General features: G+C 60.9%; 1 protein-coding gene across 3 annotated transcripts in view; it reads right to left on the reverse strand.

Moving 5' to 3' along the window:
* Positions 1 to 820: 820 nt before the first annotated feature.
* ADGRD1 (adhesion G protein-coupled receptor D1) overlaps positions 821 to 23,801 on the reverse strand; it is a 129,943-nt gene continuing 106,962 nt past the window's right edge. For all 3 annotated transcript variants that reach the window (XM_064578188.1, XM_064578186.1, XM_064578187.1), the window contains 8 exons: positions 23,118 to 23,271; positions 17,633 to 17,699; positions 16,889 to 16,955; positions 10,422 to 10,513; positions 6,585 to 6,711; positions 5,302 to 5,343; positions 3,956 to 4,048; positions 821 to 2,804 (listed from right to left, as the gene is read on the reverse strand). In XM_064578188.1, the coding sequence (XP_064434258.1) occupies positions 2,709 to 2,804; positions 3,956 to 4,048; positions 5,302 to 5,343; positions 6,585 to 6,711; positions 10,422 to 10,513; positions 16,889 to 16,955; positions 17,633 to 17,699; positions 23,118 to 23,271 (738 nt within the window). In that variant the 3' untranslated portion in view covers positions 821 to 2,708. The remainder of the gene's footprint in view (positions 2,805 to 3,955; positions 4,049 to 5,301; positions 5,344 to 6,584; positions 6,712 to 10,421; positions 10,514 to 16,888; positions 16,956 to 17,632; positions 17,700 to 23,117; positions 23,272 to 23,801) is intronic.

The raw sequence follows: 23,801 nt of genomic DNA on the forward strand, positions 1-23,801 counted from the left end.
TGGTTAACAACGGGCAAAATGTTTCAGGAGCCCTGGGATTACTTCCTTTTCGATGCAGAAAACCAATTTGAACTTTTAACCTGGAAAATAACATGGGGAAAAAAGCCATAAGCAGAACGACATCAAAGACATCAGTGTCTATCGATCCCGCTGCCTCGTACATGTGGATACAAAATACATCAGAACAGTAACGTAACAGGCGGACCCAGAAAACACGTACGGGCTGTATGTAACACACAAGCATGGAAATCACCTCCTCGTAAGATAATTCACGGGCTTGGTAAAACATGGCACACAACTGGATGTTTTACGCACATCCGCTACAAGGAGAATTACGAACAACATGTAGCAACTCGGAAAGTGGCTGAGAAGAGCAGAAGTCTGCATGCAGGCGGCGGCAGGGGGCACACGATGAGGACAAGGAAGGCGCGTCCGCCTGTTTGCAGGGACGCAAGAGCCATGTGGGAGAGCCGTGCGCAGGGCCGGGCGGCTGGGGCCGACGGAGGTTCCCGCACACCACACACCTACGCAGGGGGACACAGGCCTGAGCAGACCCTCTCCCCATCGTCCCTCCCCAGGCCCAGGGGCTGGTGCTCGCCCCCTGCCGCCCTGCCCGGGGGAGGGAGGCTCCCGAGAGCCGGGGTGTTGTCCACCACGGTGTCCCCAGAGCTAGGATGTGCTGGGTACACAGTAGGTGCTGAATAAATGTCTGAATCCCAGGGCGGGATGTCACCCATGTGCGTTTCTCCACATATTTTTGTCTTGAGACTCCATCCCGCTCGCCTCCTATAAGCAAAAAACTTTAGGACCACACTTCATCTTAAGGACATTGAGAGTTTATTTCATAAAAAATCACAACATGTTTTCACTACTTAGTGGCATTCATCATTTTTCCTGTGCTGTGAACTACTCTAAACACACGATTCTTCCCAATTTATCATCTTGGGCCAAATTATGTGTAGATAACAAAGCACTGCAGAAGCCAAAGTCTATAACCTATAAATAAAGTGCACTGCTTTCCTTCATTAGAAATAAAAAGTTTGCTCATTACTCCCCTTGATATATTAGCTATGTAGAGTGAATATGCTGAGCGTAAAACACAGAGTTTCCTAAAGGAAAGACAGTTCTTACTCGATTTGCTTCACCAGAGAAGAAAGAGACGAAACTCCAAGCGTAGATCTCAGGAATACAGTGTTCTCACTTCTAGGTGCTTGCGGGCATGACGAGGATCCAACGCCCAGTTAACAAGTGGTCTGGTTTCTGGAATCCCGAGGAAGCCTGGGCAGGCGCTGGGCACACTCGGCTTTTCACTACGCACACGGGGTCTCGGCAGCGCTCCAGCCCCCCGCCCGGCCCCGGGGCCTCGCGGGGAGGCAAGAACAAAGACGCACCGCGATCCCCACGTGGCTCTCGGTCAGACCCCTCCCCGCGCAGGACATGCCTGTGGGTGAGCGAGTGATCGGGGTGGCACCTGAGCAGGAGGGGGACGGCACGCAGAACCAGGAGGGAAGGCCCCCCGAGAACGGGCGGGCGTGTGGGGCGAGCAGGGCTTACACAGCTTACAGAAGATTCTCCAGTATCGGCCACAGGTCTGACCGTCGAGGCACATGCTCACACACACTGTCACCGCGGACGCCCCGGTCTGAGCTCTCCCAGCCTGTGTCCCCATAGTCAGTGGCACTGGGGGAGCTTCTAAGGTCACAGGCCCTGGCGTCCCAAGGACCCTGCCCACACACACAGCGGTAACGGCCACCCCATCTCCTAGGGCACCCAGCCCCAGCTCACAACCCAACAGCAACTGGAAGACACAGCCGTCAGGCCACCCGCCCCAGGCCCGTGGGGCGAGCAGCCCTGCCGGCGGCAGTCGGCCTCTGCGGCCACACGGAACGCGCTCGCCCCCCTCCACGGGCATGTGCCCGTGAGACGCAGAAGGCGTCTGCAGGTGACCAACAGTTAGCTCTGGGGAAGTGAGGCCGTGGGAAACCCCTGCGGGGCCGCCGGGACGAGGGAGGGCTCAGGTGCTCGCAGCGGGGCCGGGACGAGGTGGACCGTGAGTGTGGAGAGAGCACCCGGAGGGGGGGACTGGGAGCTCTCCCCGCAGCGGGCCCACCCCGCTCCTCCCCCAGAAGGGGCATTCACCTGCGGCCAGGCCTGAGCGGTCAGCGCCCACAGCACAAAGGCCCCGCACTGGAAGGCGAGCGTGGCCCGCGGGGCACCAGCCTGCACAGGGCCCCTCTTCTCAGAGCTTGTGACGGCTGATTCAGCAGGTTGAGGACATTCTTCACCTCCTCACACACCCGTCTGCCTCCGTCTGACCCTCGGGGGCTCCTGGGGGCCCTCACCTCCCCCACAGGACCTGGCCCCTCTGGTCCCAAGTCCCCATCACGGCGCCCAGGCTAACTTGCCCTCCTTGTACTGTAGCCCCAGGGTCCTGTATGCCCATGGCGGGTGCCCCGGGGGACAGTCACTTGGCCACGGGAGGACCAGAGCCGGGAGGGCCGCCCACGACCGTGCATCAGGCTTCGGGCCCAGCAGTGGGCTCTGTCACACGGGAGGGTCAGAGGTGAGGAAGCCTGTCACGGGGGCCAGGATCCCCACATCCAGACAGCAACAAGGAGAGGGTCCCACGGTGAAGGCAGAGTGTTTCTTGTGTTTAGTTTGCGGGGTGTGTTCTGAGCAGCAAGATGGCCAGTCAGCGGCCTCCCTGCTCACACGGTGGACAGGTCCACGCGGTGGGCAGAATGGCTGCTCTTGTCCCAGGGGCTGAGCTTGGTGGACACAGTGCCTGGCCGGGTCCCATTCATCTGCAAATCACAGAGGAGTGAGCTGTGAAGACTGGGTCCCAAGATGGGAAACCAGGCCCCAGGGAGTGCGGAAGCGCTGGGCCAGAAAGCTGCGTGAGGCTCCCTCCACCCCAGCAGGGGCGCCCTCCCCTGCCACTTCCGAGAGCTGCTGTGTGCACCCGTTCACTCTGTTCACTCGAGCCCCGCGGCCCGTCCGAGCACTCACCCCCCGTGCACTCACCGCGCTCGGCCCGCCCCTGCTGCGGGCTCTGGGGTCACAGGAGCGAACAGTGCTCACGCGGGTACCCCGTGGGAGGCGCGAGAGAGCCACACGCGCATCAGTGAACAGAACATGCGGGTGGTGGCCGGGGCTCGGCGCCGTTACTCCGCACTGCCCGGGAAGTTCCTCCTGAGGGGAGGACCCCTGAGCCGGGCCCTGGGCTCGTGCAAGAGGCAGTGGCGCCATGAGAACACGCATCATCTGGCCCAGGCACCTGGGGGTCCTGCTTGTGTCTGCACTTCCTGCAGGAGGGTGAACCAAGCCCGGTGTGGAGAGGACAGGCTTGTCGAGACCCTGAGCACCGAGACCCCCGTTCTCGGGTGTCTGCAGAGGGAAGAGACCCCTGCAGGGGAGGAGCTCCCTGAAGGCCGGGCTGTGCCTGGTGACGTTCATGCCTCCCCGGGGCACCAGCAACATGCCCAGGGTCTGTCTCCTGGTCAACTGATCCTTCCATCCTCCTAAGTCGACACGGAAGTCGTGCCCCTGGGAAGTGGGCAGGAGGTCGTGGGAAACCACAGGACAGAGGACCCTGCCGTGGGCATAACGTCACCACAGAGCACAGGCCGTCTGCTGGCCACGTCAACCGTGAAAGGGCTGGGCAGGAACCACGAACACCCGAGCCTCACGACCACAAGCCCGAGCGGGGCAGCTAGCTGCCTGCCAAGGTCAGGCTCAGGGAAGCAAGGAGAGGCGCACTGGGCGCTCTGGGTTTAGGAGGCCCAGGAGGGCAGAGGCCTGGTGCACCTCAGCAAAGCTGGAAGCCACTCTGGCTCTCCAGGTGACAAGGACAGAAGACAAGAGCCTGCGGGCCCATGAGGCTAAGGGTGCAGGCACGCAGGGCAGGATCGAAGCGAGAGCAGCGGATGCAGACAAGACGCCGCAGGGCACTCACGACATCGGAGCTGAAGGGCTTCGCGTTAGTGTTGCGGGTGGAGCTACTCGGGAGGGTCCAGACCTTGGTTTTATGTCTGAAGGCAGCTCTGACCTTTGAGGGCAGGACAGAGGGCTGGTTAGAAGCAATTTCAGTGGTGGAAACAGCGACAACGAGAGGTTGTTCCCAAAGGACCCTAGGTTTTGTGCCGAAATAAAGTCCCAGAATACCAGCTGCAGGGTATGGGCAGGATTTGGAAGCTTCATATCCAGACTCACTGCCTCATTCGGCAGGTGCAGACTCTGCCCCCACCACCGTACCAGGGCCTGTGGAGGGAGAAAGCTGGATCTGGTGTGGTCCCTGCTGGCCTCATGCCAGTTCCGGACAGGGCACCGGACATGCTCAACAAGGAATGGTGGAGGGGCAGAGTGTGACCAGCAGCATAAACAATGGAGAAGAGAGTGAACAAATGCAAACAGGGGGTGGGCCATGCATGGCTCAAAGCCACGTCCCCTTCCCATCTTGTGGACCATAGTTTTGGGCCCTGCTCGGCTGCTCCCTGGCTTGACAATCATGGGACCCCTCCGCCACTGGTCACCATCATCTTCAGCGACTCACCCTGCTCCCCCCCGCCCGCCCGCAGCATCCCTTCCCTCCTGCCTGACCTACATCTCCGTACGAACAGACCCTCCGCAGAAACAGCACAGATGGGTGGTACCTCTCCGTCTGTTCCCACTCACCACTCCAGAGGTAGCTCCCCATGACCGAGCCTGGTGGGGTCTCAGATGTCAAGCCCACGATGTAAGCGTAAGTATGGGTCTCGGGGAACGGGGTCTGGAGCAGCCTCCACCCTCCCCATGGCCAAGTGCATGGCAGGTCAGTGCCCAGACTGCACTTGAGAATGAGCCCACTCCAGCTGCCCCAGTGCCCGTGGAGGGCACGTGACACAGTCCCCCCTAAACCCTATAGTCAGGAGCCCTCCTTCTTACGCCCCAGACAGCTTCTTCATGCCTTTGGGGAGGACTGCTGGAAGGACATCTCTCCCTAATGTGCCAGACAGCAAGCAAGCAGGTCCAGATTCTGCAGGTCAGCTGCCCCCCACCGTCTCCATTGCCCCTGTCCTCCAGAGAGCCAGCAGGGCCTGTGAGATGCCAGGAAGGGGCTCCTGGATGTTGCTCAGCGACCAGGATGCAAGAGAAGGGCTGACAGAAAGCACCCCCACTGCACACAACCTGTCGCCACTACCAAAGCCTCTTCAGGTTTATGCTCCCAGACACCAGCCCGATGGGCAAGACTGTTCCTGCGCCCTGTGCCCTTTCAGAAATGAAAACACCGCCTCACGTTTTCAGGAAGTAGAACAGACGTACCTCTGAATTCAGGAGACAATGGAAAAGGAAGATGAAAAACCCCTGGGGAGGAAGAGAACACAGGATTAGGCCTCGCATTTTGTCACGGCACTTTCCGAGGCTCCCTCCCAAGGCCACGTGGGTTTGGGAGTGGCACTGGTGTGGCTCACTCCTGGGAAGCCTGCAGGTGAGCTGGGGGACAATCCTATGGTCTGGAGCCCCTGAGAATGGAGGGGGTCCTTGATCCCACGTGAAATCTAGCCTAGGGGCAGGCACCACTGTGACCTACTATGGTGTTTGGGCAAAGGTACAAAGACAGGCGGATTCCCAGACAGGACAGACCCAGGAATGAGGAAAACGCAGGGGATGGACCAAGGAGAGGACGTCAGACGGTCAACTAAACTGAGCCTTGGTGTCCTCATCTCAGACAGCATGATAACAACAATGAAATGGGCATGAGAATGAAGATGTTCCCAGAACTCTGCAGACAGCTTCGGTGTGTCCAGTGCTAGGCAACATCTCCCGTGATTTATCTCAGTTACTGCTGAATCTGCCCCAGTCGTGGGTCCAGTTATTGTTCCCATTGTATGGAGGAGGAACTGGAACGCAGAGAAGGTAAGTGAGGTACCCCGGGACCCAGGTGTGTAAGGGCTGTGGCCAGGACAACGGATCACATTTTTCTGTAAACCACCAGCAAAACAACGCGTGCAGCTGATTACAAGTTGGAAGCCCGACACGCTTCCGTAAGATGCAGTCTGGTCAGGACCCAGACCGCAGCAAGGGCTGCGTGGGTGGGCCGTGCTCACGCTCACCAGGGTTCAGCGTAGGCTCAGCTGTGTGGCTGTGGGTGGTGGTAGGCACTCACTTCCACCCTTTCTTGGGGGCGTGTGGGTTTGGGGATGCAGGCTCTGAGCACCCCAAGTCTCTGGTTTCCAGGCTGCTGCCCCTTCCTTCCCTGCCCCTCCATGACCCAGACCTGAGGAGCACATCATCAGCATCCCTCTGCGCTCGGCTCCCTTTGCAGAGCTGCACACATGCAACTGTCTTCCCTTTCAGGCCCAAGGGTGCCTCCCGCCGGTACCGGCCGGCGCGATGAGGCAGCCCTGCTGCAAACAGGGGGGTGGCCCTGCAGGCCCCGTGGGCAGAGACGCTGGTGCGTGCCCCGTCAGCACCTGTCTTCGGACCTCGGGCATGCCCGTGCGGCAAGAACAGAGGGGGGGTCTCTGTCCTGCCCGGGTGGCAACCTGCTCCACACACACCCGCTCGTAAGCTGACAGCCTGCCTGGCAGTCCCACGGCGCTCACCTGTAAGGAGTTGAGGATGGCAAATATGTACTGGAAGGCCAAGGCCTGGCTGTTGACGGCAAGCACACCAAAGATCCACGAGGTTCCCAGGATGGGCAGCAACACGGCCACGGCTTTTGCCGTCAACCTGAAAGAGAAGTGGAGATGGCCACTCTGGGGGGCAGGCAGGTGAGGTGGGTCTAGGGGACTGTCCTCTCAATGTGGGGCCTCTGAAAGGGAGCAGACACAGCCCTGCTGGGCCCGGCCCTGGTCTCCATCCTGCAGGGAACCCTGGGTGAGGAGTGGGCCGCTTGGGACCTGAGACAGGGTCCCTGGCCACGCCAGCAGCCCTGCCCCCGCGCTCCTGCTGCTTGCACTGGGCGCCCAGCAGCCATCATGCCCTCTGGGCACCCTCAGCTGATCACCCGGATCCAGCCGGCCCCAGTGCTCGATGGAAATGCTGACCCCAGGCACCCACAGAGGACAGCAGAGCCAAGGCTCCGGTGTGGGCCCAGCAGGGTAGGACGCATGCTCAGAACCAGCCTCACAGGCCGCTTCTCAGAATGTGGGTTCCGTGGAGTGGGGTCCCTGCTGTGTCTGCAAGCCCAGAGCAGAGCTAACACCCAGTCAGCCCCCAGTGAGTGCCAGCCGAGCGAATGAGGCAAAGCCCACGTGGTCGCCAGGCTCCAAGCCGTTTCTGACAGACCTCGCAGTCTACCCCGACTTCTGAAACAGCTCGGCTTTGCACACTGGGGGTTGTGCACCCGGGCTTCAGAGGCAGCCTGCAGACAGAGGTGCGCTGCACTCGTCACTGGGCGCACGGACAACACCCCTGCCTCCCTCGCTAGACCACGAGCTCCCACGGCTGGGCGGGGGCTGCACCGCAGCACCCCCAAAGTGCAGCAAAGCACCAGGGCCCAGCAGCTCTCAGGAGCTGACCGCTGAATGAGGAATGAATGAGCGAGTGAATGAGGGGCAGACCGACCAGTGTGCACACAGCCAGCCTCTCTGGGAGGAGGTGCACCGCGGCCACACTGAGCTTCCTGGCGGGACACCCAGGATCCCGGCCCCGGCAGCTCTGGCCACAAACCCTGAAAACCAGAGAATGCTGCTCACGGATCAGCTGCCTGGGGAGCGGCAGCCCCACGTCTTCCTAAAGTCAATACAGTCAAAACACCCAAATCTGGGAAACAAAGCATCATGGACTATGTAGCTTCATCTTTACATCCTGGAAAATCCGTATGGGAAAAGAGCCGTCTCGAGAAATGGGTCTCAAATTGTGCTGTTTTTTCTTAAAAACTGAAGCATCGAAACGGACGATCTTGGGGAAGACGTGTCCAGCTGGAGGTCTCCGAGGCCTTTTGTTAACACGGCCAGAGCTGTCGGGGTCCCCTCGTCACGTGCAGAAGGAGCAGGTCCCTGCACTGGGAGGAGCCCCCGGGCAGGTGGACGCACCTCATCCCGCTGCTCCCCGGGCCGGCCCTGCGTGGGGCTCAGTCCACATGAGCCTCCTCCGCGTCCTCCCACGGCTCGCGGGGTGGGGGTCCTCGTGGTCCTCAGCCTCACCCCTGCCCCCAGGAGCCTGGATCTCACTTGTGAAAACGGAATGTTCCCTGCTCCTCTCCGGGGAGTCTGGACTCCCCCAGGAAACAAAGACTAGGAGGACGCGGAAGCCCCTTCAGGCTCCTAAGGAAGCATGTTGTCCTGTTGGTCACTGAGTGTGCAGTTGTTCCCCCAGAGGAAACGGCCACATTGAAACCGAGGGCCAGGGCGGAGGAATGAGCCCAGAAGCCGACCAAGGATGCTGCAGGTGCCGACCCCCTGCCTGGTCTGGAGCCCAGGGGGACCGGGCCACACGGGGGACCCCAGAAGACAGTGAGAGGGCCCCAAGGAGCCAGGCTCGGCCGCTGGAGGACAGAAGCCCCAGCACCGGTCACGCAGCCGGGTCACACCGCAGAGCCGCGAGTCTGTCCAGAGACGCCACCCTGCGCTCTCCCGGGAGGAGCGCGACCCTGGGCCTTCGGGTGCAGGACACGGGAGGCCTCAGCGGTCGGGCCAGCAGCCGAGGTTCTGCAGACGGGGAAATGTGCACCCCATGCCCGGTCCCTGACCCCGGGCCAGCCTCCACTCGAGGAGCAGAGATGCAGGGGTGGAGGGAGGGAGGCTGCTGCCTGGGGGCCATGACGGGGAACGACGGGGCGCACGGTGTGGGGTGAGCTCGCGGCTGCTCTGGGCAGTGAGAGCCGCGGTCCCGGTGGGGTCGGGCTCAGACAGCGGAGCCAGGCCTTCTGCTGGAGACAGGGCTGGGGACACTGGCTGGTCCTGAGCCCGGCTGCAGGGAGGGAGGGACAGGGTCCTCCTTGGCCAGGCCACCGCAGGGCAGGACTGCCTCCTCCCGCCAGGGAAGAAGAACGGACATGCTCCCTGACCCGGGAGGCCCTTCCTGCCCCACGGTGCTGCCCTCGAAGGTGTCCGGAGACTGAGAAACCCCCCGAGGGCCAGAGCTGCCTATCAGCCCCATTCACGGTGTTGGGAATTCATCACAGAATAATTGTCTTATCGATTTGCTGCTGACATATTTACTGCTTTTGCTCTCAGATCGGAAAAAATTTAGTGTAACTAAAGTAACTTTAATTATGTTGGTGCTTGGGAAATTAAAAAATGACTAGCATTTTAAATATTTTAAATCTATAAAATGGAGGGCACCTGGGCGGCTCAGTTGGGTAAGCGACTGCCTTGGGCTCAGGTCATGATCCTGGAGTCCCGGGATCGAGTCCCACATCGGGCTCCCTGCTCAGCAGGGAGCCTGCTTCTCCCTCTGACCCTCCTCCCTCTCATGCTGTCTATCTCTCCCATTCTCTGTCTCAGATAAATAAATAAAATCTTTAAAAAAAAATTCTATAAAATGGAAATGACCATCCAAGACAAAATGTCAGCCCAGTGGGGCCAGCACCCTGTCATGCCCACTCGTGTCCCTGTCCTAAATGTTCACAGCGGCCCCCAAGTTCCCTGTGAGGAGCCACCTCCCCCACTTCCTGGCCCGTGGTTTGGGGGTACTGAGTGCACCCCAGAGCCAGGACGGACCGTGGGACTCAGGCCCGGGTGAACTGGTCACTTCCATTCTGCTGTGACTGGTTCCGGGGTGGGCGTGTGACCCGACCGGAGCCCCGGGCTCCAGGCTCAGGACCTCTGTCTGAACAGACGGGATGGAGGGTCTTCCCGTGTCACCAGGAGGCAGGTCCATCTGAGCAGGAAGCCGACGGGGGACACAGGGATGAAGGATGCAGGAGGAGCTGGGTCCCCTGGATTAAGCAATTCGAGACTCCCTCCTGGGCTCTGTGGATCCCTGTGTGGATCAATCCCCCTTTCCTTCAGCCAGTTTGTGTTGGGTCTCCTGTCACTTGCAGTCAGTGCAGCCCTCACTGGTATGGGGTCAGGACCCCTCGAGGGCAGGGGGCTTGGGGGGAGTCCCTCCCCAGGGGACCGGCCCTGGAGCACCTCGGGAAGTTCTACCCCGAGGAGGTTCCTCCTCATGACAGCCCTTTACAGACAGGAGAGCAAGGCACGGAGGAGGCTAATAGCAGGGGCTGAGACAGGACCAAATCTAGAATCTTCCTCCTTCGGTCCTGCAAGTGGCCTCTCACCCCAGCGATGGAGCAGCCCCCAGATGGCATCTAGTAGACCCCCTGCTTTATGAATGGGGCAGCAAGCCTGGTAAAGGGCTGGTCCTGGTCAGAGGTGGTGACTAACAGCCAAGCAAGGACTTGAGTCCCGGACTCCCCAGTGACCCCCACCCCACTACCCCCGAGCGGCTCTGTGCAGGCAGGACCACCGCTGATGGCCCAGAGTCCAACTTACTTGAAGGCACTGGGGTCCCCGTGTATCTTGTAGTTGTCGGCACTGATCTGTGAAATGACCCTGGTCACAGCAACGAGGATGCCGACATTGACCTGCACAAGGGGAGGATCAGGACACAGGGTGAGGGCCGCGGCCGCAGCTGCAGAGCCCTGATCCCACCAGGCAGCCGCCCATCCCGCCCCCAGGGCTCCGAGTGAGCAGGTGGCGTCTCTGCAGAAACCGACCCCCAGGGGCCCCTGAGCATTTCACTCCCCTTGGTGTGCGCAGTGGGACCCTCTGGGGGCACATCTTTCTGGCCCCCAGCACAGCAAGGCAAGGCCTGGGGTTCAAACCTCCCTTCAGCATTGCTCAGTCTGTGCGCCCCTGCACCACATGCTCGTGCCCTTGCTTCCCGATCTGATGAGAAGCAGTCGACATCCACAGGGCGAACAGACCGTTGCAAGGACGAGAAATCCTCTCCATGAGGCCCCCTGTGCACCACCTACTCTCACTCCCGGCCCCACCCCGGCCGAGGCTCGGCCCCATGGAGGCCACAGCGCAGGGGACTGCACCTGCCCAGTGCTCCCGTGGGTCAGTGGGCTGGGGGGCGGGGTTGAGGGGCTCTCTGCAGAGGCTCCAGCACAACCTGTCCCTCCTGCGTTAGCTCTACGGGGCCCTGGCCGAGCCCGGCAGCAAGGGGAAGCGAGCGTGCGGATTTCCTTCTGCTGCCGCTGGATTCAGGGCTGTGCTGCGGCCGGGACCCCCTCTTCCCTCTGGAAACCTCGGGAGGTCAATGCCAAAGTCGCTGAGGAGTCCAGCTACAGGCCAAAATCCTAGGTGCACTTCCAGGCCTGACCACGGGCAAGGACAAGGCTCTCCCTGGCAGACCTCCCGGGAGAAGCGTCCCTCCCCACCCAGCCTGGTGCCCAGCAGAACCGGCCGGCACTGCGGAGAGGAGCTCCAGAGGAGCACCCGGGATGGCGGGGGGCGGGGGGCGCTCCCCACTCAGCCCCAGCCTACACTACTGCAATCCGCCAACGAAGGGTCGCGGGCAGCCTGGCTCTGTGTCTCCACCGACGCCTCCACCCCGGGCAGCTCGGCCCCTGGCTGCGGACCCCCGTCACCCACCTCCTCTCCCACCTGCACGAGGATCCCAGCAGAAGTCCCCCAGCGCCGGGGAGGAGGAGAGGACTCACCGGCAGCGCTGCCCTCCTGCCCTCCCCTGCCAGCCACGTTACAACCACAAGAAAACCGCACTCAGCCACGTGGAGGAAGGATGGGCAGAGCGCGGCCCCAGAGGTGCAGGGCCTGCGTTCCAGACAGCGGCTGCTCACAGGGGTCCACGGACAGTCAGCTCTGAGAGCCGCGGGCGGTCACGTCGGCAGCACCCTGCTGCTCCCCGTGACCGGAGGCGGGGCCGCCAGGAGCGCCCGTTCCACCGAGACTCAGCTGAAGTCTTTCCTGAATAAACGCTTTTTGGCTTTATGCTTTGGGGTAAAGTCTAGATTCTGATGATTCCTGCAGCACTTCCCCTTCACTGTCCCCCAGAGTCCTGCCCCAGCAGGACCAACCGCACCAGAACACGCAGAAACCACCCATCCCGACCCAAACAGGCACCTTCTAAAATGTGTTCCAAACTGGCAAGCCCCCGTGGGTGCTTTCAGCCACTCGGACCGCGGGAGCCCCTCCCCAGGGAGCCACCGTTCCGCGGCCCCGAGCACCACCTCACGGGGGCCTGGGCCCAGAGCTCAGCACACGTGGCATATGGGCGATGCCCAGGCCTTCAGGTACTTCCCTTCTTGACTCTCATCAGTAATGTTCCCTTCAGACCCCCTCCCGACGTCCACGCTCTGACCCTGGGAATTCATTTGTCCAGGGGCCCGGAGTCTGTTCTGAGCCTGTTTCTACCTCTGGGTGGAGCAGATGAACGGTCTTCCCGGACCCCAGACGGCGGGTGGAGCTTGGGATCTCTGACTGCAGGCCCGTTATGCCCTAGAAGGCTGGGTGGGAAAGGAGGCGTGGCAGAGCCTCAGGCAGCCCCGGGGACAGGGGACGGCCCTGGATTTGCAGGCTCGGTCACACACCACCGCTTACCTCCTGCAGTGAAAACAATTCACCGCAGAACACGGGCCCTAGTCAGAGCCCCTTGTTCGTGCAGTGGAGGGGCGCTCTGATCCACCACCCCGTGCCCTCCCCGACCTCTCGGCCCTTCCTGGAACAGGTGTGTGATCTGCCCTGGACGTGCACCCCCCGCCCTGCTTGGGGCTCGGCCCGGTCGGGCTCCTCTGGGCTCCTCTCCCCCCCCAGGAAGCTCTTCTCCACGGTCCATCCCCAGACGGCGGCTCAGCCTCCCAGGGCGGCGGCCAGGCTGTGGGGGCCTAACGTCACCGCGACAGGGCCCTGAGCTGCTCCCACCCACCCTGCCCGCCCACAGGCCCCACTGTCCGCCCCAGAACAGGGGTGGGTGGTAATGTTACTGGTTACTCTGTTTTCACCATGGACCCAGCCAGAAACTGCCAGGGTGACACATCAACACAAGATCTCCGGCGTCTGATGCTAACCCCGAATTCAAAGTGAAACACAACAAGGAAGCTGTGGGCCACACGGGCCATTTCTGTGGGCAGACCCACCCCTCTGTCTGCAAGCTGTGAGGTGAACGCGAGCTTCCCTTCTCTCCTTCCACCCCACCCCCAGCACCAGGATGGTCTTCTCACCTCCTTTTTCTCCCGGACTCCCCAGAATGGCTCTCTTCTCCCCGGGGCCCCAGCCTGAGGCAGAGTCTTGATCCCTACATGCTGGGGTCTCAGCAACGTCTTCCCACGGGCTCTCTCTGCCCCTCGGCCCTCACCTACCTATCCAGAATGTGTCCCCCTGACACCCTACTCGTTCCCCTGGGGAAAGGCCATCCCAGGCACGTGAGGACGACTCTGGGACGATGACAACTGGGAACGGCCTCCAGTACCTCCGTTCCTACAGCTCCTGCACAGAGAGGCCTGGGGGCTGGTGGGCGGGGTGGGGTACCCCTGGGAGGCCAGAGCCTGCTGCCTGCAGGACAAATGCTCCCAGTATCACCTGCTGCTCCTCCTGGACACCAAAGGTCTGAGAGATGGGGGCGGGACGTGTACATGTGGGTTAGCTGTGCCCCTCTACTCACAAAATTACCCAGGGAGTGCGGAGGCCGGGGCTGTGGACAAGGCTGTGGCCAGGAGCTGTGGCCACGCTGTGGCCTATGGAGGATGGAGCAGCCCTGGCCGCCCAGTCCTGCACAAAGGAGCTGAGGGTAAACACCGGCCTCACTCCCCTCCCACTCTCTGATCTCCTGCTGGCACCTCCACAGGCCAAACCTCCCCAAAGCCAGGAAGCAGGAGCGTGGTCCAGGTCCGTCCAGACCAGCCCCTGGGGCACGGCCAGGCCGGCAGGGGGATCCCATTGGGAGGAGCAATGGACTAATGTCCACACCACCCCAATCCCCCTGTTACCCAGCCCTCCCACCAGGGCCCCCGCTGGGCCCCCAAAGCTCAGAGCTCAGACCACAGCCTGGCCCTCCAGAGGCTGGGGCACTGGGGCCACAGAGGACCTAGGAGGCTCTGAAGTCACCCTCATCACCTGTCTGTCCCCGTGAACACCCCAGAGCAGGTGTCACCCGGCAGGACACAGGCAGAGAACAGGAGCCAAGTCAATGCCACGGAACAACAGGGCTGACACCACCTGCTGTCCCTCTCATCCCAAACAGACAATGGAGACACCACGATGGTGTCCCAAACTCTGTCCTTCTGGAAAGCCTTCGCCGGGAAGGCACTGCCCCACCAATGTGCAGCCTGAGCACGGTCTGTGCAGAATTTTAATGAGGAGGGAATTAACAAGTCCTCAAGCATCTTCCCTCACATTCAGTTCTAATTAACCACCAGGGCCCAGGGCCTCGGTTGGTGCCAACGAACTTGGAACAAAGTCAGCTGGGCTTTCAGATGAGGTGCCAGGGAAAGAAGCAGGGACAAGAGAAGGAAGGGTGTGGAATTTATGAGACCCCCACCCCACGCAGGGAGGAGCAGTCCAAGTCCCTGCTGACCGCCCTCAGTGGTGACCTGTCCTCAGATGGCAGGCTGGGAGGGCGATGGGGGGCGATGAATGAGGACACTGAAGGGACAGGTGTCTGGGAGGTGCCCCTTCCCTTCTCTGTCAGCATGGTGCCCCAGCTAAGGTGAGACTCCACACCCTTCAAAGGCAGCAGCTCAGAGGCAGTGCCATGGCCTGGGTGACTGCCCTGGGGTATGTGGAGGGCACGTCCTGGGGTCTCAGCAGAAGGGGTGCACATGGAGAGCCTGTCCTGGGGTCCTGAGACAGGGGTGCACGTGGAGAGCAGGTCGAGGGTCCCAGCATGGGAGGGTGCACATGGAGCACATCTGGGGTCCTGGCCCAGACAGTGTGTGGAGCGTGGGTTCTGGGGTCCCACCTGGGGTCCAGGAGATTATATATGTGGATTTGCACAGGGTGGGCAGGAAGGGCCTGGGAGGCCCTTCTGTGGGCCACCTCCTCCTGATATCAGTGCCCAGCACTGCTGGGGAGAGATGTCCAGATGGGATGGCAGAGACAGCCCGTCCCTGACCAGGCCTCATGCCAGATACACACCCACGTACCAACCAGGACGCGAGCACTAGCATCCTTTTCCTCCACAGATCCCCATTGCCTCCTGGGGACCCCCAGCTCTGGCCCCTGAGCATCCAGGTGATGCTGGCCAATCATCCGCTCCCATCCCCAGTGACTAGTTCTGGGACAGACATGTGGCCCACAGCAGCCCATGAGAACTGCTGTGGGACTTCCGTGGGCACCACTGGGAACAGTTTCCCTCCTTGCTCTGTACCGCACACCCAGAGGACGTGTTGTGTCCCCGCCAGGGAGAGTCTGCCTGAGATGCAGCCAGCGCAGAGGCAACGGGCCATGGGGCAAGCAGGAGACACCTGCTGACATCACTGAGTGCCTGATCCGCTGCATTTCCCAGGACTGAGCCTTCCCTACCTACAGGGAATTGACTGGTTGGTTTTTCATTATGTTCAATTAGCCAACATATAACTACCTACAGAAAATTTAACCTGGTATGTGTTCCTGGGGAGGAGGGAGAGGGGAGGAGAGAAAGAGCAAAGGGAGGAGGGAGGAGAGGAAGGCGGAGGGGGAGGGCAGGAACAAAGAGGGGACAGGGAGGGGAGGAGAGAGGGGGAGGAAGGGGGAGGACAGGAACAAGGAGGGGAGGGGGAGGGGTTAGGAACAAGGGGAGGAGGACTTCCACACTAACACCGCCCCCCCACCCCGGCACCCCGCTCCAGGCCTGGCGCCTTGGGCTGCCCCTCGGCGGAACCGCGAGCACCATCTCTCCGGCACCTCCTCCCGGCGCAGGCAGGCACACGTCACGGAAAAGCACTTCCACGTCTCAGGGGAGAGTCCTACATTGAGCCTTTCTTACTAACACTGACTTCCTGGGAAGCACCTGCGGGGACACCTGGACCCCCTCCCCGAGGAACACCAGGGACTTGGCCCACAGGAACCGCCCGCACGACCTCGGCGCCGCCGAAGCTCCCCGGGTACCACATGCGCGCACCCCAAGTCGGGAAGAAGCGGGTATCTGTGCCCAGACCGGACGAGGGTGCACACCTGCCGGGCGGAGAGGGGCTCCCCGCCACCGCCCAGGGCCCCTGCCATGCGTGCACCACCCCTCCTCTACGAACTGCACCCCGATTTTCTCGTAACTTCCTGCCCCACCTGGAGTCCACATGCTTTTCGGGAACTTGGACCCCGAACTCCAGCCCCAAGGAGAGCGCCGTGACCCAGGCCTGGCCAATCAGAGCTCTCCGCTCCTCTAGCTCGTGAGAGCTGGCCAATCAGAGCACTCCCCTCCTCTAGCGGCAGCGAGGGCTGGCCAATCAGAGCATTCCCCTCCTCTAGGCGCAGTGAGGGGCCGATGATGGGCAACATTCCAAGCCAGGCCCATCAGAAATGATGAAAGTCAACCCAGGGCTTTCATGGGAAATGTAGGAGGAACAACGGCTAGAAGAGCAAAGGCTGTTTTTAGAATTTTGTGAGATTCCCGAGCTCTTTAGAGCGTCAGGGCCCCCCACCTGAGGACGGAGCCCCCTGGCCGGAAGCAGGAGCCCCCACCCTGTGCGGCAGCCTCACTTGAGCACTGGGCCAGGCAGAGCAACTAGCGGGGCCCCTCGGGTCGCATTCTGTCCCCCGTGATCTCGGGAATTCTGCGGGGTGGCCCCCCCAGACGTGCATGCCCGTCCCTGTTGCAGTTGCGGCGGCAGGTCGAAAGCGAGACCCAGGAGGGAGAGACCCCACCGGCACACTCCGCCAGTCGCAGGCTGCGTGCACCTGCGCCGCCCCACACGCCATCTGGGCACTACACACCGGGGTTGGGGGGAGGCTGTGACAGGCTGTGGACGGGGTCGCAGGGCCCACAACGCCCAGCCCCTGTGCTCCCACAAGCAGGGACTTACCACTATGATGGACAGCGCAGGGGCCACGAAGGCCCAGATAGCGCCGCTCGTGATGGACAGCCAGCAGCTGTGGATGGAAGCGGAGCGTTAGGTCCACCACTGTTCCTCTGCCCTGGGGGCTCTGGGTACCTCCACCCAGAACAGTTGCCTAGACAGTATCTTCTTCCACTACGGGGCCCATCTGAGCAGCCAGAATAACACTGAACCCCAACAGATATCTCTGCATCCTATCCACGATGATTTCCTGCCTCTCATTCTTGGGGTGAGCAGCCCTCGTGCCTCTCTGCCCCCTTCCTCCCCTGACAGCTCCAGGACCAGGACAGGGCATGGCACCCGCTGAGGAGGGGCATTTCTGGGAAACCCACAGCGAGTCTCAGTGGCCCCTCTGCAAGGTGTACGACGAACCCGGGCTCCCGAAGGGGGTCGACTGCACACAAAAAGCTGTGCATCCCCACATTTTCCAGCAGAATTCGACATCTAGGAGGATCCAACCGTCCTGTCCTCTCGGGAAACGGGGAGCCCCCTGAACCTCTGCTGGGGGGGCGGAGAATGCCTAGAGCACAGTTGGGGCTTTCTTGCTCTCTCTGGCCTCCTTACTGCCTGGCCTGGGTGGGGGGGGGCAGCCCTGTACAGACAGACGGTGCCCCCAGAAGAACATGGGACGACAGGGCAGCTGCTGGGGAGGGGAGACTCACAGTGGTCTTTTCCCTCCTGCCAAACACAAGAATGTGTCCATTCACTTACTTTTTATTTGTGCCGTAACTGTTCATGGCAGATGACACTGAAATGATACAGATCAGGAGAGGAAAACCTGCGGAGAAAGAGAGCAGGAAATCATGGCCGCTTGCTTCGAGAGCCCTCATTCCTCAGTCATTCATTCCTCTGCGCCTGGTGTGTGTGAACTGCGAGCAGGAAGTGCTGAGGCGCAAGCAGCCGGCCTCCAGAAGCCTCAGTCTAGACGGAGGGTTGACTCACCCTCACGCACACGCACACGCACTCACATGCACCCACACGCACACCACGCACGGAACTCAGAATCCTATCCCTTACAAATCCACACCTGTTTCTGAAAATGACCCATCTGGCTGCCAGGACAGCAGCATGTCCTGGGGGCCTCCGTCCAACCCGCTCGCCCCACAGCGGCCTCTCCCCTGCTCTCCTGCCCTGAAAGAGGGGGGCCTGGGGATCCCTCCACCTGCTGGCTGGCTCCTCGAGGGTACGAGAGAGAAAGGGCTCCTGACGAGGAGGCTGCGTTCTGCTTGTTCCCAGAGCGGAGGCTGGGCTGGTGACCATGCATGAGTGCCCCCCAGCCTGCACTGAGCCTGCGGCCGCAGAGAAAACAGACCAGAGCCTGCTCGGGGCTCTGCCTGGGCGCCTCCCAGCAGCAGCTCCTGGCCTTTCTGGCTTCAGTCTGAACAGTCTTGAACAGGAGTTTCCTGGAGCGCTGTCCTATCTCTGATCCACTGCTTCCATGTCTAAATAGTTCAAATACATTACAGAACATCCAGGCCTCCACAGAGGAGACCCATCGGCCTCTGGGGAGAGATGGCCAGGCCGGGGGTCTCTCACAGTGGCCCTCTGTCACACGAGTGTCCCACAGGGGAGCATGACCTAAGAGAAGGCAGACTTCTCCCTGGTGCTACACATGTGGACTCCTGCCTAGACGGACCCACAGCCACAGGAGACGAGCCGGCTCACTGGGACCTGACTCCAGCCCAGCGGCCCACTCCCTGGGGGCCTCCGTGTCCACAAACGTCACAGGGCATCCTCACTGCCTGGCTCACTTGTGGGAGGATCACATGGCACCTGAGATGGTGAGAGGTCAGGGGAGGCATCAAGCCCTGGGCACCATCAGCCACCCAGCACCCCAACAATGCGACCAAGGCCCCCCAGTTTCACTGAGGAAGCGCAGGCCGAGGGCCATCCTTCCTCTGGATCCACAGCACAGCAGGCAGGCAAAAGGGCCCCATCCTGGTGGGTTCTGGAAGGTGTGGCAAGGACCGGAGGTGCTGGGGGAGATGAGTTTCAAACTTGGTGGTCAAGGCCTACACCCTCCTGCCCCAGTCCTGGCCTGTGTCGGTGGCTGGCATCTCTTCGCTGCCTGAAGTAAAACGGAGGAGTCAAAGGTTCTTTTTCTGCATTCACAGCTCATCTGATCCCAAACGCAGTGCTGGGGGCTCCCTTGTCATTTCTTCCCGTGTCCGCCTCCCGGTGCCCAGGCCACCCCATGGGGCAGCGACAGAAGCATCTGCCTGAGCAGAGGGCGGCCCCACTGTCTGTGGTCTCTGAGGCAAGTGGCAGGAGCCCAGCATGTGGCTGTGTGTGTACTTTTTTTTTTTTTTAAGATTTATTTATTTGAGAGTGTGTGCCTGGAGTGGGGGGAGGGGCAGAGGGAGAGAACCCGATGTGGGGCTCCATCCCAGACCCTGAGATCACGACCTGAGCTAAAACCAAGTCAGATGCTTAACTGACTGAGCCACCCAGGCACCCCAGTGTATGTGTTCTTAAGAAATATTTCAGAGGTGGGAGGATGAGGATGCAGGAAAACAGCCAGTAGGAAAACCTGGGCTCTGGGGCCACGGGACACCTGGGTCCGTTCCCAGAGCCACCTGACCTGCTGTGTGGCCTCGAGGAAGCGCCTGACCGTCTCTCAGCCTCCATGGTCTCCCTGCGGAAATGGAGGTAAGAGCACCCTGCTCCCCATCTGTGTGAGGATCCCCTGTGTTGTGGCCACGTGTGTGAAGGACGAGGCGCTCCACGCACCAGGGCAGTCCCTATAATCATCTGCACCGTCATTAACCAACTCCGGCCCCTCTCCCGCTGTGGCCATCCCGGTAGCCGTGCAGGCACATACGGGCCTCTGCAGACAGTTCAGGGTCCGTCTGGCCCTGTCACATGGACATATACTTTGTAGAGCGGAAGACGCGCTCTCTTTGGAGTGCGGTGGTGCTTCTCTGGCCCGGGGAGGGGCCGTGGGAGCCACCGGCCAGGACGGAGCAAAGCGCCCAGGGAGCGGATACCAGGAGACCTGACACGGGGGCGGCGGCCTCACAGAGAAGGAGGCCGGAGACAAGTGGCCTGCCCTCCTTCTGCCAGAGGCTTCCGGATGCTTCTTTGGGCGTGGGGGAGGCTTGTTGGCCAGAGGCTGCTGGGGCCACCAGGCTCGTTCTGGGCCACGGGTCGTGGACAGAAGGGACACGTGCCTTTACAGGCAGAGTATTTAATTCCCAGTGTGAGGCCCTTCCACGTCCTCTCCTCTCCCCCCAGCAGCCAGCAACAGTTCCAGGCGGCAACCCCGCCACGTGGGACTGCCACGAGCACAGCCCCACCCACCACCATGGCCACGGGGGACACGGAGCGGAAATGGGAAGTGAAGGCGTGCGGCTTTACAGCAAGCAGAGCTGGGTGCTGCTTGTTCCCGCAGCGCTGGGCGGCCCAGACCAGCGCCCCCGCACTTGGCACTTCCCCGGCTCCCTGGAGCTCCGAGCAGCCCAGGGAAAGGCGGCTGCAGGGAATCCCGATTCGGTGCGTGCCTCAGATGAGTGGGAGCTCACCAGAGAAAGGTGTAACAGGAAAAGAAAGCAGTTACGTTTCTCTCACTTCTGAGTTGGTCATTGGACACGCACATCCACAGTGGGGATGTGCAAACTCAAACATTCCTCACAATCTCCTCTCCTCCTCCCACAGGGATGCTTCGGGGACAGAGATCACGGTTCACTCACCTTACAGGTCTGATCTAGGGCCTGACATCTAACAAAACCTCAAGTTACGTTCTTGATTTGAACACCTCCAACCCCCAACTCAGCATCAAAACAGTCCCACGGGTCTCAAGGCCAGGGAGGACTCTGCGGGAAGAGGCCTCTGTGCAAGGGGGGCTCCCTGCAGCGTGGTCTCCCCGCGCCCTGGCTCAGCCTCCAGCTCTTCTGCATTAGAAACTGAAGGTTGAGAGGGCCCAGCTGCGTGCAGACTGTCTGTTTAGGCCCAGAGCGAACCCTACCCCAGTCAGAACGAGTGAGCCACTTCCGGAGCCCCGAAGACATCCCCCAGGGGGAAGCTGACGTGCAGATGGCGGCAGGCTGCCAGTCCGGCCCAGGGCTCCCTCTGCAGAGAGCGGCATCCGGGCCTGCACCCTCACACACCTGCAGGGACTAGGCTGGTGTGAGAAACTACACCGTCCCAGACATGCTGTCAAACAGGACTGTAAACTCGGGCTTCCCAGATCGCCTCACTTTTCAAAAGATCTCTATAATTTCTACAAAATCTCAAAATGTTTAAATATTGGTAAAAACAACTCTTTTTTCCTCCAATACTGCCGACCAAATAAGAGCCCGGGGGGCTCAGTCTCCAGGGGTGCTCACAGGCTGGATGTGGGACATCCTGGCCGCCACACGCAGCTCCCTGCGTGGCCCCAGCAGGAGGGGGGGGCGCTGCAGAAAGCCAGGAGGGTGCAGAATGTACCCCCCTCACCCCAAACACATTACATCAAGCAGCTCAGAGCACAAAATAAACATGTTTATCTGCTCCCTGCACAACGAGGGCTGTGAAAGTTAAACCCATCTGAAGAAACCCAGGAACAAGCAGCAGGTCGCTAATGCTGGACGAACACTTTCTCGAAAATGCAAGCATGGCAGGGGTCACTGACACTCTGCACAGACTGGCAGGAAGCAGGCACTCGGGATGGGGTGGGCAAGAAGGAAATTCACGGAGTCAAGTCAGTCTTGACTTGGGGAGGGGGCTTCCGGAATGAAGCCATGAGCGGCTCCGCAGACCCATCCCTCAGTGAGACAAACCTGACTGATATAATTAGTCTAAAAAAACTCCCATTGAAAGTCTCTGTACATTTTCGTAAGACCATACAACAAATTAAGAAAGACTAACTTAAGAAAACCTACTAAGTCTTGGTAAGAACAGAGGATCCATGACACTCGACTCGAGCCATGACTTGCTCCACCCCAAGGAGACAGGCCTCCCCCACTGGGCCCCTCAGAGCTACACTATCTCATGGGGGTGGGCCGCCTGCATTTCTCCTTGCAGAAGCTCTACCCCAGGTAAGAGCAACAGAGATCAGAGCTCCCTTCCTCCATCCAGCCGCAACCCATAGTGTGCAGGACCTGTCCCTGCCGTGACTCGCGGAGAACACAGGGCCCCGACTGCCCTCCCTAAGAGCACTCACAGGGCAGAGGTTCCACGCTGGAAGAGGCAAGCTGACCTCAGAGGCTGCCCACCCCGCCAGGGCTGTGCTCTAACGCTGGGGTGCTGTCCAAGAGAAATGAGCCGCGGTCCCCGCCCCAGCTCCAGAGCAGCGCTGCAGGGACTCTTCCCAGGTATGGGGGAAACAGACCATTAGCTCAGACACCTCCAAAGCACTCTCCATGGGAACTGATTTGTTTTGGAACACAGCATAGGGAAGTTCAAGCCTAAGAGCATCTGGCCTCTTGGAGGCATGTCATATGAAGGTGAAATCACATCCAACCTACTCCCACCTGCCCCATCCTATCCCCCCACCCTCACCTGCCCCGTCGTACCCCCACCGGCCCCATCTCATCCCCATCCTATCTCCCCACCCTCACCTGCCCCATCCTATCCCCCCTATCCTCACTTGCCCATCCCATCCCCACCTGCCCCACCCCATCCTCACCTGCCCCCTCCCATCCCCACCTGCCCCATCCTATCCCCCCTATCCTCACTTGCCCATCCCATCCCCACCTGCCCCACCCCATCCTCACCTGCCCCATCCCATCCCCACCTGCCCCGTCCCATCCCCAGCTGCCCCCTCCCATCCCCACCTGCCCCATCCTATCCCCCCATCCTCACCTGTCCATCCCATCCCCACCTGCCCCATCCTATCCCCCATCCTCACCTGTCCATCCCATCCCCACCTGCCCCACCCCATCCTCACCTGCCCCACCCCATCCTCACCTGCCCCCTCCCATCCCCACCTGCCCCATCCCATCCCCCCATCCTCACCTGTCCATCCCATCCCCAGCTGCCCCCTCCCATCCCCACCTGCTCCATCCTATCCCCCCATCCTCACCTGCCCATCCCATCCCCAACTGCCCCCTCCCATCCTCACCTGCCCCCTCCCATCCCCACCTGCTCCATCCTATCCCCCATCCTCACCTGTCCATCCCATCCCCACCTGCCCCACTCCATCCTCACCTGCCCCCTCCCATCCCCACCTGCTCCATCCTATCCCCCCATCCCCACCTGCCATCCCATCCCCACCTACCCCATCCTATCCCGTAGTAGTAGCGGTGCTTGCTGTTCTCTGAGCCGAAGACCTTGATCACCATGCTGTAGAGATGCAACCCTTCCACCAGCATCCACGCAAAGGCGCTCAGGAAGAAATAGTGCAGGAGCATGGCCATCACCCGGCAGGGGACCTAGGATCAAAGACACAGAGAGCACATCTCTCTGGGTGTTGAGCAGTGGGCGGTTCCAGGCATCTCTGATCACGTGCCCTCATCCCCCCCTCCCGCTGAGGGGAGGGGCGGGGCCCTGGCTCCCTTTCCAGTCCCGGCTGTTCCGGCACAGTGATTGGTTCAGGAGAGCGCAGGGAATCAGCCCCGGCCAATCAGCATAAAGGCTCAGGTCCTCTGAAGCAGGATTGGCTCGGGCTGGGCACGTGAGCAGACCAGCCCAATGGGGTGGGCTCTGGGGAATGGGAGGAGCCGTCAGGGAGCGAGCCCGGGAGCCTGGCACTTTGCAGACACGTGGGCCCGGCGGCTGCGAGCAGGTCCCTAAGCCGGACCTGCGCGCCCCGTCTGGTGGCCCGGTACCCATGTTCACATGGGGTCGGGGAGGGGGCGGAATGATGGGAGGGAGGAAAAATAATAATACGTTTAAATACCACCTTCAAAACTTAAAATAATAGAAAGGAGGGAAAAATAAAAGAATTAAAGACAGAAGCCCA

The sequence above is a fragment of the Mirounga angustirostris genome, unplaced genomic scaffold (assembly GCF_029215605.1).
Source record: "Mirounga angustirostris isolate CCGP_5_RB_7025 unplaced genomic scaffold, mMirAng1.0.hap1 SCAF_14, whole genome shotgun sequence".
NCBI classification, from domain to species: domain Eukaryota; kingdom Metazoa; phylum Chordata; class Mammalia; order Carnivora; family Phocidae; genus Mirounga; species Mirounga angustirostris.